The 12,610-nt window shown below is 44.8% G+C and overlaps 1 protein-coding gene across 1 annotated transcript in view; it reads left to right on the top strand.

Moving 5' to 3' along the window:
- The first annotated feature begins 632 nt into the window (after window positions 1-632).
- Window positions 633-12,610, top strand: part of GALNT10 (polypeptide N-acetylgalactosaminyltransferase 10) — an 83,382-nt gene continuing 71,404 nt past the window's right edge. The window contains exon 1 of the mRNA XM_048319801.1: window positions 633-941. Coding sequence (XP_048175758.1) covers window positions 768-941 — 174 coding nt within the window. The 5' untranslated portion in view covers window positions 633-767. The remainder of the gene's footprint in view (window positions 942-12,610) is intronic.

The following is a 12,610-nucleotide window of genomic DNA, read 5'->3' as shown; positions in this document are numbered from 1 at the left end:
GGGAAAGCTGCGCCGCCATTGTATTTTTTCCTAAAAAGACCCCTCAAACACTATCCTGTGCCTCTAAATTATGTAGTTTACAGTATAGTTGAAACCACTTAATTGGTATCGGACTAAACAGCATTGTTTTTTAATGCGAACCACGGACTGGGATGGATTTGGAGCGATCCTGAGCGTTGGCGCGGCCGCCGATGGCTCCTCCATCCACGGAGCGCTGCTGGCGACTGCCTCGTCCCCCGGTTGCCGTGTGTCCGTCAGGCGAGTTGCAGCCCTTTGGGGACCACCTGGACCCTTTGAGGAGCACTCACAGCCCTCCAGGCTGCTCTGCTCCCCCCAACCCACGGCCCAAGTCCCATCTGAGGGCCCCCTCCCTTTTAAGGCGTTTGAAGCCAATTAACCGCTTTGACTCCCCCCCACCGACAGCCAGTTCGAATCCCGCTCCCGCGGCGCCCGCCCAGACACCCCGCCGTGCCGCGGCCTCCCCGGAGCGCTGTTCTCAGGGAGTCATTAGCGGAGGGTCATTAGCAGAGGGTCATTAGCGGGAGCGGGGGCGGGGCCGGGCTCGGGGCCTCCCCGGGCGGTGGGCGGGGCCGCCGAGGCCGCGCCCCCGAGGAGCGGAGCGGAAGTGCCGGAGTTGCCGCCCGGCGCCGCCGCCGCCGAGCGCGGGCGAAAGTTGCGCTCCGGGAGCGCGGCGGGGGCGGCCGGACCCTCACCCCCGGCTCCTCATCCCCATCCCGCTCCGCATCCCGCTCCCGGCAGCCGCTCCGATGCGGCGGAAGCAGAAGCGGCTGCTGCAGGCGGTGGGGCTGGCGCTGGCCGCCCTCGTCTTCTTGCCCAACGTGGGGCTCTGGTCCCTGTACCGCGAGCGGCAGCTGGAGGGCGGCGGCGCGGCCGGCGGGGACGGGGCGGCCGCCGTGGGGGCAGCGGCCGGAGAGGCGCCGGTGAGTGGCGGGGCTGGGGGTGCTGAGTGGCCCCGGGTGTGCGGTGGGTTGGGGGCGGTGGGAGCCGCTGGGTGAGTGTCGGGGGCGCTCCCGTGGGAGCCGCTGTCGCACGGGGCGTGTGCGGGGCTGGGCGCGACCCCTCTCCATCACAGAGGGGAGCTCGGCACGGGAGGGGGGCGAGAAGCGGCGGTCGCCCCCATAAGAGGAGGGGGCAAGGGAGGGAAGCCTGGGAGGGCTCCTGTGGTCCCCAGGAAGGAGCTGTTTTATGTGTCCTGTGCCTGCGTTGGAGGGGGAGCGCGAGTACTTTCTTGGCAATTCACGGGTGCGGGGACGGGAGGGTCTGCTTGCCTTTTTTTGGCTGAGCTTGGTAAGGGTATAAAGCAAGGTCTTTGCTTCTTTCGCCAAGGAGTGAGGAAGGGGAGCTTGTCCCATCTGTGCACAGAAAAGAACGGCAATTCCGTTTCCCAAGGGCGTGCTTCCGTGCCATTTCCCTTTACCTGTCTTGGAAGGGTGTGGGAAGCAAGCATCACCTGTTACTCTGTGTCCCCGCAGAGCTGAGGGCGAGAGAGTACCAGGTGAAGCTGGAGGATTATGTCAGTGGAGTGATGCTCCTTTGGGAAAAGAGAAGCGGATAACTCTTACTGAGAGGCAGAGGATGCCCGCTGGATACGTGGCCTGAGGATGTTGCAACACATGACTGCGTTCTTTTCTTGTCCCACCGGTACAGTAGTAAATTTAACAGCCAAACCTGTCTGTATAGCGTGTGAGTCAGGAAGGCAGGATCACCCAAATCAGTCGTTTGGAAGCACAGTTTAGCTGCACTTACTTTTGGCTCTGTAATTGCTTTGTCCCCTTCTGGGTTTAGCTTTGTACCATTAAGAATGATGGGGACTTGAAAGCTGGAAATGTCATTGTGAAACTATCAGTTCAGCTGCCACTCTAAAAGGCTCTGCTTGTTCAAAACCACTTAAAACTCTTAATTGCCTAAATCTTTCCCTCCTTGGAGACTTCCTGCTGTAACTGCACCGTAAAGGTGGAGAAACCTGCTGTGACAATTTCTGCTCTGAAGGAGAGAAGGCTTTCAAAGAGCTATAGTCAAACTGGGACTGAGCTCTTCTTTCCCCCAAGAAATGCTTTTTCGAATTCAAGCTTTTTAGTGTAAGTCTGGATATAACCATGCTCGTGTCCCATGCTTTTGGGGAAAGGGATCAGCTGTTGCCTGTCATAAAACATACATTTGTAGCACATCCTCAAATCTGCACAGAAGTCCTTTTGACGTGATCACACAGTGATCATTACATGCCTGGAGTTCCTGATGTTACTGCCTTATGGTTGTATTTCTGTGGGATGCAGGGAATCTGTTTTGCATGACTGGTAAAAATCAAGCCCTGCTCCATAGCTTCATGTGACGTGGCGTTAGGGCGAAATGAAGACCTTTGTAAAATCATGTATGCTCCAGAGGTAAAGAGGAGAAAGTTGGTAATTATTCTGAGGAAGCTTCAAAGTGACAAGTTGACTTTTATGGTTTTGGTCTTCAAAAACTGTCCTTGTACTGTGGGGTTTGGGTAGGTGTAAGCCAGGCAGTACCTCTCTGCTGGTTTCTGTGTCCTTGCAGTGTTCTCGGTGTCCAGATATCCCGAGCTGCCCGTGTTGTACACAATGCCTACTCCATTTTTCTTTATGTCTCTGTAAAGTACGGCAGCTGTCAGTGAATTGAGATCTGCTTTTGTTTTGATGGTGTGTGGAGCTGGGCAGGAAACGCCTGTGCAGCTCGCAGAACAATTTGCAATAAAACCTCTCTGCACTTGTGTAAATCACAGTTGCTGGGTTTTAGGTTGAAGGCTTCATCTTCCAGTCTAATTAATGTGGAGTTATGGGCTGCAGGGGGTCTGTGAGGGAAGATATATTTGTGTCATGTGCTTATTTTTTGAAAGATTTGGCCCTGCAATGATAGCTCTAGTTACATTGAGCAAGGGAAAACATAGCCTAAAGGACAACAGGCTGTCTTGGTAAAAATAATTTCAGATGAAGTAGAATAAAAACAACTCAAATGTGATTTTGTTTTTCTGTTTAGTTGTGTGGGTTTGTTTTACTGTTGTCATAGAGGTATCTGCCAGCTGACTGCAGAGTTTTTTGGGCATCCTCACAATCAATGGTTCCAGCCTTCCTTCCTTGGTCCCAACAAGCATTCATGGGTTTTGTACTTAATAATCAACTTCCAGCTTGTAAATGAATATGCTGTTTGTCTGCTTGTTCCTGAAGCCATTTGAAAGAGCTGACTTCTTAATACAAAAACTCCAGATGATAGGAAAGAATATAATGAAAAAATACATTCAGAGCAGTCAGAAAAGATTTTCTTCTGTTTCTGGCTTTAATTTGCCTTTTTGTGCAGGCTAATCTTTGAATTGAGGACGTTTCCTATGTCCTACAGAATTGAGCTTTTCAATGAAATCTCTGTCCAGGCTCATTCTTTCTCTTTAAATGGTGTCTGCTGTTTCAGTCAGTAGTTTTATCCCTCAGAGAACAGCAAAAGAGGGAAAAAGGTTTTAAGACACAGCTGAATTAAAGCTATAAAGCAATTCCTAGAACACTGGTTGTGATGCTAAAATTTTGACATTTGAAACCACCTAGGAGTTTTTGTTGTCTATCTGTGCTGCATATTACCTTCAGTAACATGGCAATATAGGTGATTTGGCTTTATTTAATCTTTCTAGTGCCTGAAACAAATGTGTCAGAAAATTAAGCAATCAGAAACCATGTAAATATATTCTAGGAAAGATTATTCTAAACGGTTTCTGCAGAAGTGCCTAGGCAGCTAATTGCTTCTGTATTTACATGTTCAGGGGAAACATCATGGTGGCTGAAAATAGTGTATTGCTTTAATAAGAAGGGTGAGGTCTCTGCTCTTTCCTTCTGCCTTTAGGTTTGTTCTTTTGCAGCTCTGTGGGTGCTTCTTGCTTCACAGAGGAGAGAGGGAGAGAAGTCATCAAGGTCTTGGCCTCAAGGTCGTGCAGCAGATCTCCTTAGAAAAGCTGAAGCTTTGAGTTAGTCCTCACTTAACTGCTCTGTGCTCAGAAGTGGCCTCTGTCACTGTGTACAGTGGCTCAGCAGACGAGATGGTCTGGGAAGTCCTTTTCTCGTGGGGTGTGTAACAGGTCTGGCTTTAAATGGGGATGGTGACATCGTGGTACTGAAGTGTTTCTGCTGACGGCTTAGAAGCTGCTTTGACTTCATGACTGTTCTGTTTGCTCACCACTACGTGAATCTCGGTGTGCTCACGGAATGCAGATTGACTTTTCTGTAGATTCATCTTTTTCTTTTTTTAACAACTATTCAGTAAGTAAAAACATACAATCTGTGGGTGTGGGGGTAGGAAGAAGCAAAAGGAATGCTATTCCTTTTGTCTCTTGGATCTCTGCTGTCTGCCTCAGAGGCTGCCGAGCATCCTCAGCCAAAATGTTTAATTGATGTGGATGTAGCTGTGCAGTGTGTAAACCGAGGATGGCTTAGGCTGGTGGTTTATGCTTGGGCTAAGTATTTATGCTTGGGCTAATGCAAGTATTTACGTGGCTTCCAGTGCTCTGCAGAGCTGCTGCTCTGCACCTCTGTGGTCAGGCTGGAGATCCGCACTCTGTGTGAAACCTGCTGTTCTGGGAATGTGTCATTTGAGCTCGGAGAGATACTAAGCTTGAAGGTTTTTCTTTGAATTGCTGGCTAAAAGCACTGTAGCAAATTAGCTGCCTTTTGTGGCAGTGCGTTTTTATCTGATATGATGAATGCTTTATGGAGTCGCCCTGTAGCTTGTTGTAGCAGTAATTTGTGCTCTATAAATTAACTCGGGAGCATGATGGAAGTGTATAAATCACATTGGTGATTGTGTGGTGCCCTCTGCTGCCGGCCGGCTGGAGTGATGTGGGGTACACCCTCCTGCTGCTTTCTTGGCAATGAGAGACCAACTGCAAACTTGGGATTGAAAAATGGCTTGGGAGGATGCTGCTGTTGGAAAGTTTGGGATGATAAACTTTAGCTTTGGTGCAATTGAGCCTAAGGCGTCCAGCCAGCATTGCTGAAAATGCAGCCCTGGTGATGATCTGAGTGGGGAGCGATGCTGCTCTGCCTTCCAGGCTGCTGCTGCTGGTGTCCTTCTCAGCTCAGGAAGGGGATGGGCTTTGCTGGTCTGACCTGGAGGAAGCTGGGACATTGTCAAGGTTTGTCAGTGTCATGATGTGGTTGGCAGAAGCTAGTAAGGAAGAGGGTGTTTGTTAGGTGACAGACTCGCTGCTGCCAGGGCTGGGGACGGAGGAGAAGGGCTTGGGAAAAGTTAGAGGAAAAGCTTTTCTGCTCTCTGCCAGCCAGAGGGAAGTAGGACAACCAGCTTGCTGTACTTCACAGGCAGATTCCTCTGGCAGGTAGACTGGCTGTGTCCTAGACCTTGCCGCTGCTGCTGTGTGGGGCCTGGCTCCTCACAGACCTCTTGGACACTGCTGTGTTGGCAGCTGTGTTTGCCAGGCACTCATCAGCTGATGTAAAGGGAAACTTTGAAAAGCTTATTTTTGTAAGTGTAGTGTAAAACAATTGGCATCTAAGTACTGACGTGCAAGTGCTACAGCTGAACAAGCCTGTTTTAATTTAAGAGTGACTGATTCCCAATGTGGGCTACTCTGAAGTTTATCACTTCAGTGCACTTGTGAAACAAGCAGGGTTTCCAGAGCTAGGTAAGCGTGTCCTGCACTCTTGATTGGCAAAGTGAGTTGAAGTGAAGGTGAAATGTCTAAACCATCTCACAGCTGTAAAGTGCAAAGTAAAATTTGAAAATATGTTCTTAAAGAAACTGGAGTTTTCAGTGGCCTTTACTCAAGGTCTCATTGTGGTTGTCTTCACTGTAATGGCAACACAGAGCTGAATGAACAAATAGGCTGTATTGTAGGTCTCCTGTGCTGTGTGAAAATAAAAGGTTTATTATATTTTCTGTTCTTCATCGTCGAGCAGGTCCTTCTGTTACTGGAAGAGTTGTTCTGTTTCACTGTTCAAATATGCTCCACATGCTGCAATGGTGACCTTTCTTCATGGAAGGAAGATTTCTATTGCAAAGCTTTTTGGCTCCTGGCATCTGGACTACACTTTAGGTTACTGGTGAAAACCATAATCATGTGGTGATCTCCAGAGCTGTTTTTTCCTGTAAGAGTATGAATCAAACTGATTTAAGAGCAACCACAGTTACAAATTTCCTGGCAGATAACTGCCAGGTATTTGACTTTAAGAGGACTGAAAAACTAACAGGAAGTTACTTATTACCAGTGAGGAGAGTTGGTAAAATTAGGCAGAAAAATGTTATCCACCAGACTTTGTTATATAGTGTCACTTTCCACTCCCTGTTTGAATACAGTACAGGCGTCACTAGAGAAAGATAAAGAACTGCAGTTTACCTTGCTGTCACTCTGTATTTGCTTCCTTGTGGAGCCAGCTGTAACCTGGCGTACACTGTGTAGGAACAGACCCTGTCTAACTTTGAGGAAATTGTATCCAGGTGTTAAAACAAATCTGCATGCTGCTCCTGTTTCTTTGCAGCCTTTTCCTGTGCCAGGTGACACAGGCAGGCAGCCTTCAGCTTCCTTCTGGGAAGTACAGAGCTGCTGGGGTGCATTCGGAGTTGGTAGGAGGGATTCTGCTGCATGCTGCAAATATCAGTAGAAGAAAAATTGTGCTGCAGGAATTTGTTTTGATTCCCTATGAAAGCAGCCATTTCAACCTGTGAGCTTGTTTTCCTGTGGGTTTTAGTGGAGCTGTTGGTGGTAGGTTTTTATGGAGTGCACCTCAACCGGAGTGCAGTGTGCGGAGTGCCCTGGCACTTCAGCATGGAGTAAATGCTCGTGTAAACAAAGCTGCTGTGGTATTTGCCATCAGAGGACACTCTCTTTCTCTAGTGTCCATCATGCTTCATGCCTCCATCCTGTTAACTGTGGAGTAACCTGAGTTAACAGTGCTTTTATTCAATAGTAGCATGAATAATGCACAATTCTGTGTACACCCAGAGAGAGAGGTGGCTGCGGTGACTTTGTGCATATGAAATTTTTTAATAGTAATAGGTCCCCCACGTCAAGTGACCTGAGTGTATTTGTAGATTTTTTTTTTTTTTTTTTTTTTTTTTTTTCTGGATCACCTAATCTAGAAAGCTGGAAAGGCTGAATGGAGTAAGAACTGTCTGCTGTGATAGGATACACTGTGATGGCAAGCAGACATTAATGATTATTTTAATAGTCATTCATTTAAATATTATTTAAATGTTGCTTCAATCAGACTGAGCTAGATTGGGAATAGTTACCTTCTGTTAATTTAGTTTGCTCTCTGTTCCTGTTCTGGAATCAAATCAGGAATAGCCTTTCTGCCTGAAATTTGCACTTTGTCTTAACCTGATCTCCTGTCCCTGGACAGAAGGGTTTTGGTCAGTCCTAGTGCAGTTTGGCCACTTGCATATTCCTTCTAGATACAGCTTGGCCTGGGATTCTTCTGCTTCTTGAGAGTTGTATAAAAGACATTCTATCTTGCCTTCAGGGCCCAGATTGTTTGCAGAACCAAAAGCTGTCGGTGGGGATTTTTAGCAGTTCAGGGATAGTGTGAATCTGTTTATCATGTTTCACAGACTCCTGAACAAATTCTGGTGCCTGAGTCACTTTCAAGAGTGTAGCAGTGTGATGCTTAATTTCCAAATCCAGGGATAATAGCCCCCACTTTCTAATTTTAAAACTTCATGTTCTGCTTTCAGACTGCCTTTTGTCTTGGTGGTGGTGAAAAAACTTTCATATTCTCTGTTATCTCTTGAAGAGCCTGCTTGTGGTTTTCCCTTCAGATCATGACTTCTTACAGCTCAGGGATCCAGTAAGTGCTACTGGTCTTGCTTTATTCAACATGAAGCCTGGCCTCTCAGTGGCAATGGTATCTTTTCTATCAGTGTAACCAACACCCGTGGTGGTATTTCCTGCATTTCTGTTATCCTGGATGGGTGATGGATAGGCAACAAGGAATGGAGTGTTTATCTACACAGCTTTGTTAAGAATATAAGTAGTAGTGGATATCAAATTATGGCTGACTTGTCAGACTCTGCCTCTTTTGTTAGATTTACAGGGTCTGGCAAACGATTGGGGAAAGCTACAGATCAGTAAATCAATACAAGCACAAAGAGTTGCCAGGCAGCCCTCCTTTTCAAATGCCTGGGTAGAAGAGTAACTTCTACTGTGTCTGAGATCTGCTGGCAGCTCTGCACCCCCTAAAATACAAGAAATGGGTTGTTTGACATGTCTCCTTATTGTTCCTTGTGTAAACTTGATAAAGCTTTCACTTGCAGCTTCAAAGAAGGGAGGTCTACCAGTTTTTGGTCCTTAAACTTGCTTTTCTTTCTAAATAATGACCTCTCTTCTCTGCCCTTTTGCAGTTCCTCCATTTTCTCTAATCTTAGCTCTAGGTAATAAGGGAGCTCCCTAGAGCATAGATCTATAATTAAGGCTTTTTAACCACAGTTACAGTGGAGCGTCAGCAGTGCTCTGGTGTGGCCAATACCCAAGGGAGAAACTTGCTTCAGTAGGAAAGCTGTTGATGTTATTACAACCAAAGTCTCTCCTATCCCACTCACAGAGTTTCCTCTGATGTTGCTTCATGCCTTCCCACTTTGCTAAGTTACCTTTCTAAGGCTGATGACCATTAATGGCACGTCTTCTGTAGCTCACAAGAATAAAAAGGTTTTATTTAGTCCGCCTGTCATTTTGTGGAAACACAGGCTGCCAGCTACTGCAAATCATGTCCCTCACGAGTACATTCAGAGAACTTGAGGATTTAAAATGGAAACCCTGTTTTGAGCAAACTCGTGTAACTCATGTGGATATTTTGATTCTTGGCCAGAAATAGAAAGCAAAGGAAGGGAAGGAGGATGGAGTCTATGAAGGCTTGACTGTGTTGTGCTGCCCAGCTTGGTGGTGAAGTTCACACTTAATGTCACCAAGTAAGGTGACTGTGTCTTCCAGTCTCAACTTCATATTAATTTTTCAGCTTGAATACTTTTTTCCTTCACAATTAGCGCAAGTAGCAGAAAGCAACTTCTAAAAGCTGTCTTTCAAAACAGTGAATGCTGACATCCTTCCCTGTTAGGCTGAGAATTGCTTCTGCCCAGAGGTAACTAATTTCTGATCAAAGCATCTCCCCTCACCACTAATGTGTATTTCTCGTGTGTATGCCATGTGTAGCTGATCTAGCAGTGACCTGACACCTGTCCCTGATGTAGCTTTCAAAGAGAGAACTTGTCCTGTTCTTCGTGGTTGCAGATCACAAGGTGACTGCTGAAGTGAAACTTCCAAAAGTCATGTCATACTATTTTTTAAAATACACAGAAAATGCAGCTGTTTACTGAAATAATGACCAGCAAAGGGGTTAAATTTCAAACAAAAAGAACTCGCGTCTTTAACTTGGATGCCTGTAAATGAAGCCTGTCTTCTTGCTGTAGAGCTATTTGGTCATAAAAATAACGAATTCACGGAATAACAGTAGATCAGTCTGTCTCCTGCAAGAATTTTAATTTTTTGGATGCATGAAATGTTCTTGTTTGAATACTGTCCCTTTCAAAAAATCTGATTAGATTGCGTTTTGTCTTTGTTAGTCAAGGTCTTGTGATGTTTTGGGGCTTTACCAGATCTTATCTGGAAACACTTGTCAGCTGTCCCTCCTCCACGAAGAGCTGCCTTGCTTCAGCCCTCCTGAACAACTGTTTGTTTGTTTTTTTTTTTTACAAGCTTAAGTTACTATGAAAAGTTCTGCTCTGCTTGATCCCTAAATCCTGAAATCCTTTGCTTGCAGCTATGTGTGCAAGCTAAGGTGACTTTTCAAAGGAAAGTCATTTTGTTCTCTGTCTGCTTATGATTATTCGGAAGATCTAGTATTTAAAACCCCTCGTAGCCAGTCCTGTTTTGTCAGTGGAAGATCACATAGGCTTGTTTTTCTGTAAGTTACCTTTATTGTGTTCAGATTCATTTGGGAGGTTACTTTTACCTAGTTGATCACACTAGCAAGGAAACAATTTTTCTCAATGATGGCAAAGAGGTAGTTTGTTTTTTTCTTTATTGAGCTTCCCTAACATTTCTCAGTCTTCACATGAGGTCCAAAGAAGAAATGTTCACAGGGACTAGTAAGCATGAGCTGTTTCTTAATAAATAAATAAAACAGGTGAAGCAGAGTTTGAGTGTTCTTAACACTTAGACTAAAGTTTTCAAAGATGTCTTAGGGTATGATGTTCCTTTGAAAAACAGGAATCTTGGTGACTTTGATCTAGGGTATGATATAAAAATAACCACAACCAGGACTGGTATCCCATAAGATTTTTTTTTGTTTGTTTTCTGGGGCTTTTTATAACATTTTTAAAAGAGTAAGCAGCTCCTTCACTTCTGCTCAGAATGACTTTAATCTTAACTATGCTTGCTTGGAAGTGGCTCTCTTTAGAGACTGTACTTTCAACTCAGATAAAGAGACTGTACTTTCAACTCGTATAAATACAAGCAAAATATATTCCATCACTGAAGAAAATCAGAACCTAGATAAATACAGACATAATGATGTTGTAAAAGGCTTTCATTGGGCAAGTAAGTAATTTTCTGTAACATTACAGAAGGTCACTTAAATTTAGCCTGTCGGTCCACGTTAGCCACTATGTAATGGGCTTATTCAGGATCTCAAAAAGAAGTGAACCCTGTGATTATCTTCTGTCTTCTCATTTATCTCCCAGGTGGCCTGTTGCCAGTGTTTTGTGTGTGATAGCCAAGAAGGAATAACTCTTTGTTTTCCACTCCTGTGCGTGTTGATTTTGCTGATCCACCAAATACACTCTGGGCTGCCACTTCCCTTTGATTCTCAGGCTGTGCCTTACTGTGTAAGAAATATTTAAAACTCCTATGGATATCTTGCTGCTGCATGTTGCCTATTTTTTTTTTTTTTTTTTGTATGTGTGTGGCTGTTTTGGAAACTGATCCAAGGTACTAATTTAGCCTGGAAGAAAAAAAAATCTCCCTTTAGAAAACCAGCATCTGCTCACAGGTCTTATTTGCAGCAGTGAAGAAGTTATATTGGTACAGTTAATGTGTTTAGAGTGAGATTTCTCAAAATAACTTTGCTTGCTTGGTACTGAGGGCATGGATGTAAACTGCAAAAATTTCTGCAAAGTACTGGAAGACCTGGGATTTTGATGTAGAAACTGGCAGATGTATATCTGGCTATGTGAATGGAGATCAGAGAACTATCTAGGTTATCATTGTTGCTGTTGCAGCTGATTTTTGGAAATGTGATTCTTGACCAATTGTGCCCCAGGTTGTTTCTGATCTTCAGATGTGAATTGTGTGCTCTGCTAATGGGGATGTGGAAGATTGGAAAAGCCTTATCTGTGACGCGTGAAGGTCCTACTTTTGTTGTCCTTGATTTTGATTGCTTCAGAGAATCTGTGTATAAAAGATAACAAGTGTTCATTCATTGTACTGTCGTATTTTCTGCAAATAGGAACTTGGGCCTCCTGATTACAGGAAGAGAGTCCTTGGCAAGGCAATTACAAACTAACAAGAAAGTGTCTTGAACCTCAGTCTGTGCCAACAGCCCTTTCTGTGTATCTTGGCCAAAGCTGTTACCAGCATAAACTAATACTGGTCACCATGGGTGAAAAGCCTAAGCTGTGGAAACAACATGTGGATGGTTTGTGGCTTTTCAAGTGCTGATATTTTTATAATAAGAGGCTGCTCCTGATAGAAATGCATCTGAGAAGCTGTGAATTGACATATGTGAGTAGAGAGCACTGGCACTGCTGATAAATTAGCTGGGAATTGTCAGTTGTGTAAAAGAACTCAAATATTGGCTTAACCTGAAAATGTGAAATTAAATAGAAAAGAACAGATTTTCTCTCTGGATACTTGAAAACAATAACAAGTCATGTGAAAACTCGTGTTAGAAATTATTTCTAGAGGGTATGAGTTTTCAAGCCTAATGCAGTGAAGTCTATTTTTACAGTCCTTGAAAACAAAACCTGACAGACCATATTTGCCAGCACTTATATTGCTTTGGTGACAGTGCTTCTTTTTAGAGCATGCCAGAGGAAATACTCTGTGCTGCAGCATATGTCAGTGATTAGTGGACCAGTGCTGCAGGATGAAGTGGAAGAAATATGGTTGTGTGAAGAAAAAGCTGAATGGACAGAACGTGAGAAATGTAGCGGTTTATGGGTTGGGTTTAGGGTAGGAATGGAAAATAGTTATTTTTAGGGATATCTGTATGTAGCTGACATGCTGTCTTCCAAATCATTGGGGTTTAACTGCGAGGATGACTGGTGCCTTTCTCTGTGTGTTCCCCTTAATTTCTTCTTCATGTAGAAAACTGTTTTCCCTTTGAACCGATCGCTGTTTGTATTATGCAGGTGTTACCTAATGCAGGTGTTACCTAATGCAGGTATCTGTATGCTCAGGGTCAGCTGAAGACCTCAGGAAGTGAGAGACTTTGGTACCCAACTCTTTTTATGAATTTGTGAATTTAAGGGCTGAGGCAGAGAATCTTCCTCAGAAACCAGCTAAGTCTCTCCAGACCTGACTTCCTGGGTCCAGAATTCTTACCAGTCAAGCCCAGGAGGTGTGTGCTCACGTTTTTGTTCCAGGTAG

Source organism: Corvus hawaiiensis, chromosome 15, assembly GCF_020740725.1.
Source record: "Corvus hawaiiensis isolate bCorHaw1 chromosome 15, bCorHaw1.pri.cur, whole genome shotgun sequence".
NCBI lineage: Eukaryota > Metazoa > Chordata > Aves > Passeriformes > Corvidae > Corvus > Corvus hawaiiensis.
The sequence above is the reverse complement of the archived record's forward strand: the minus strand, read 5'-3'. Positions and strand labels throughout refer to the sequence as shown.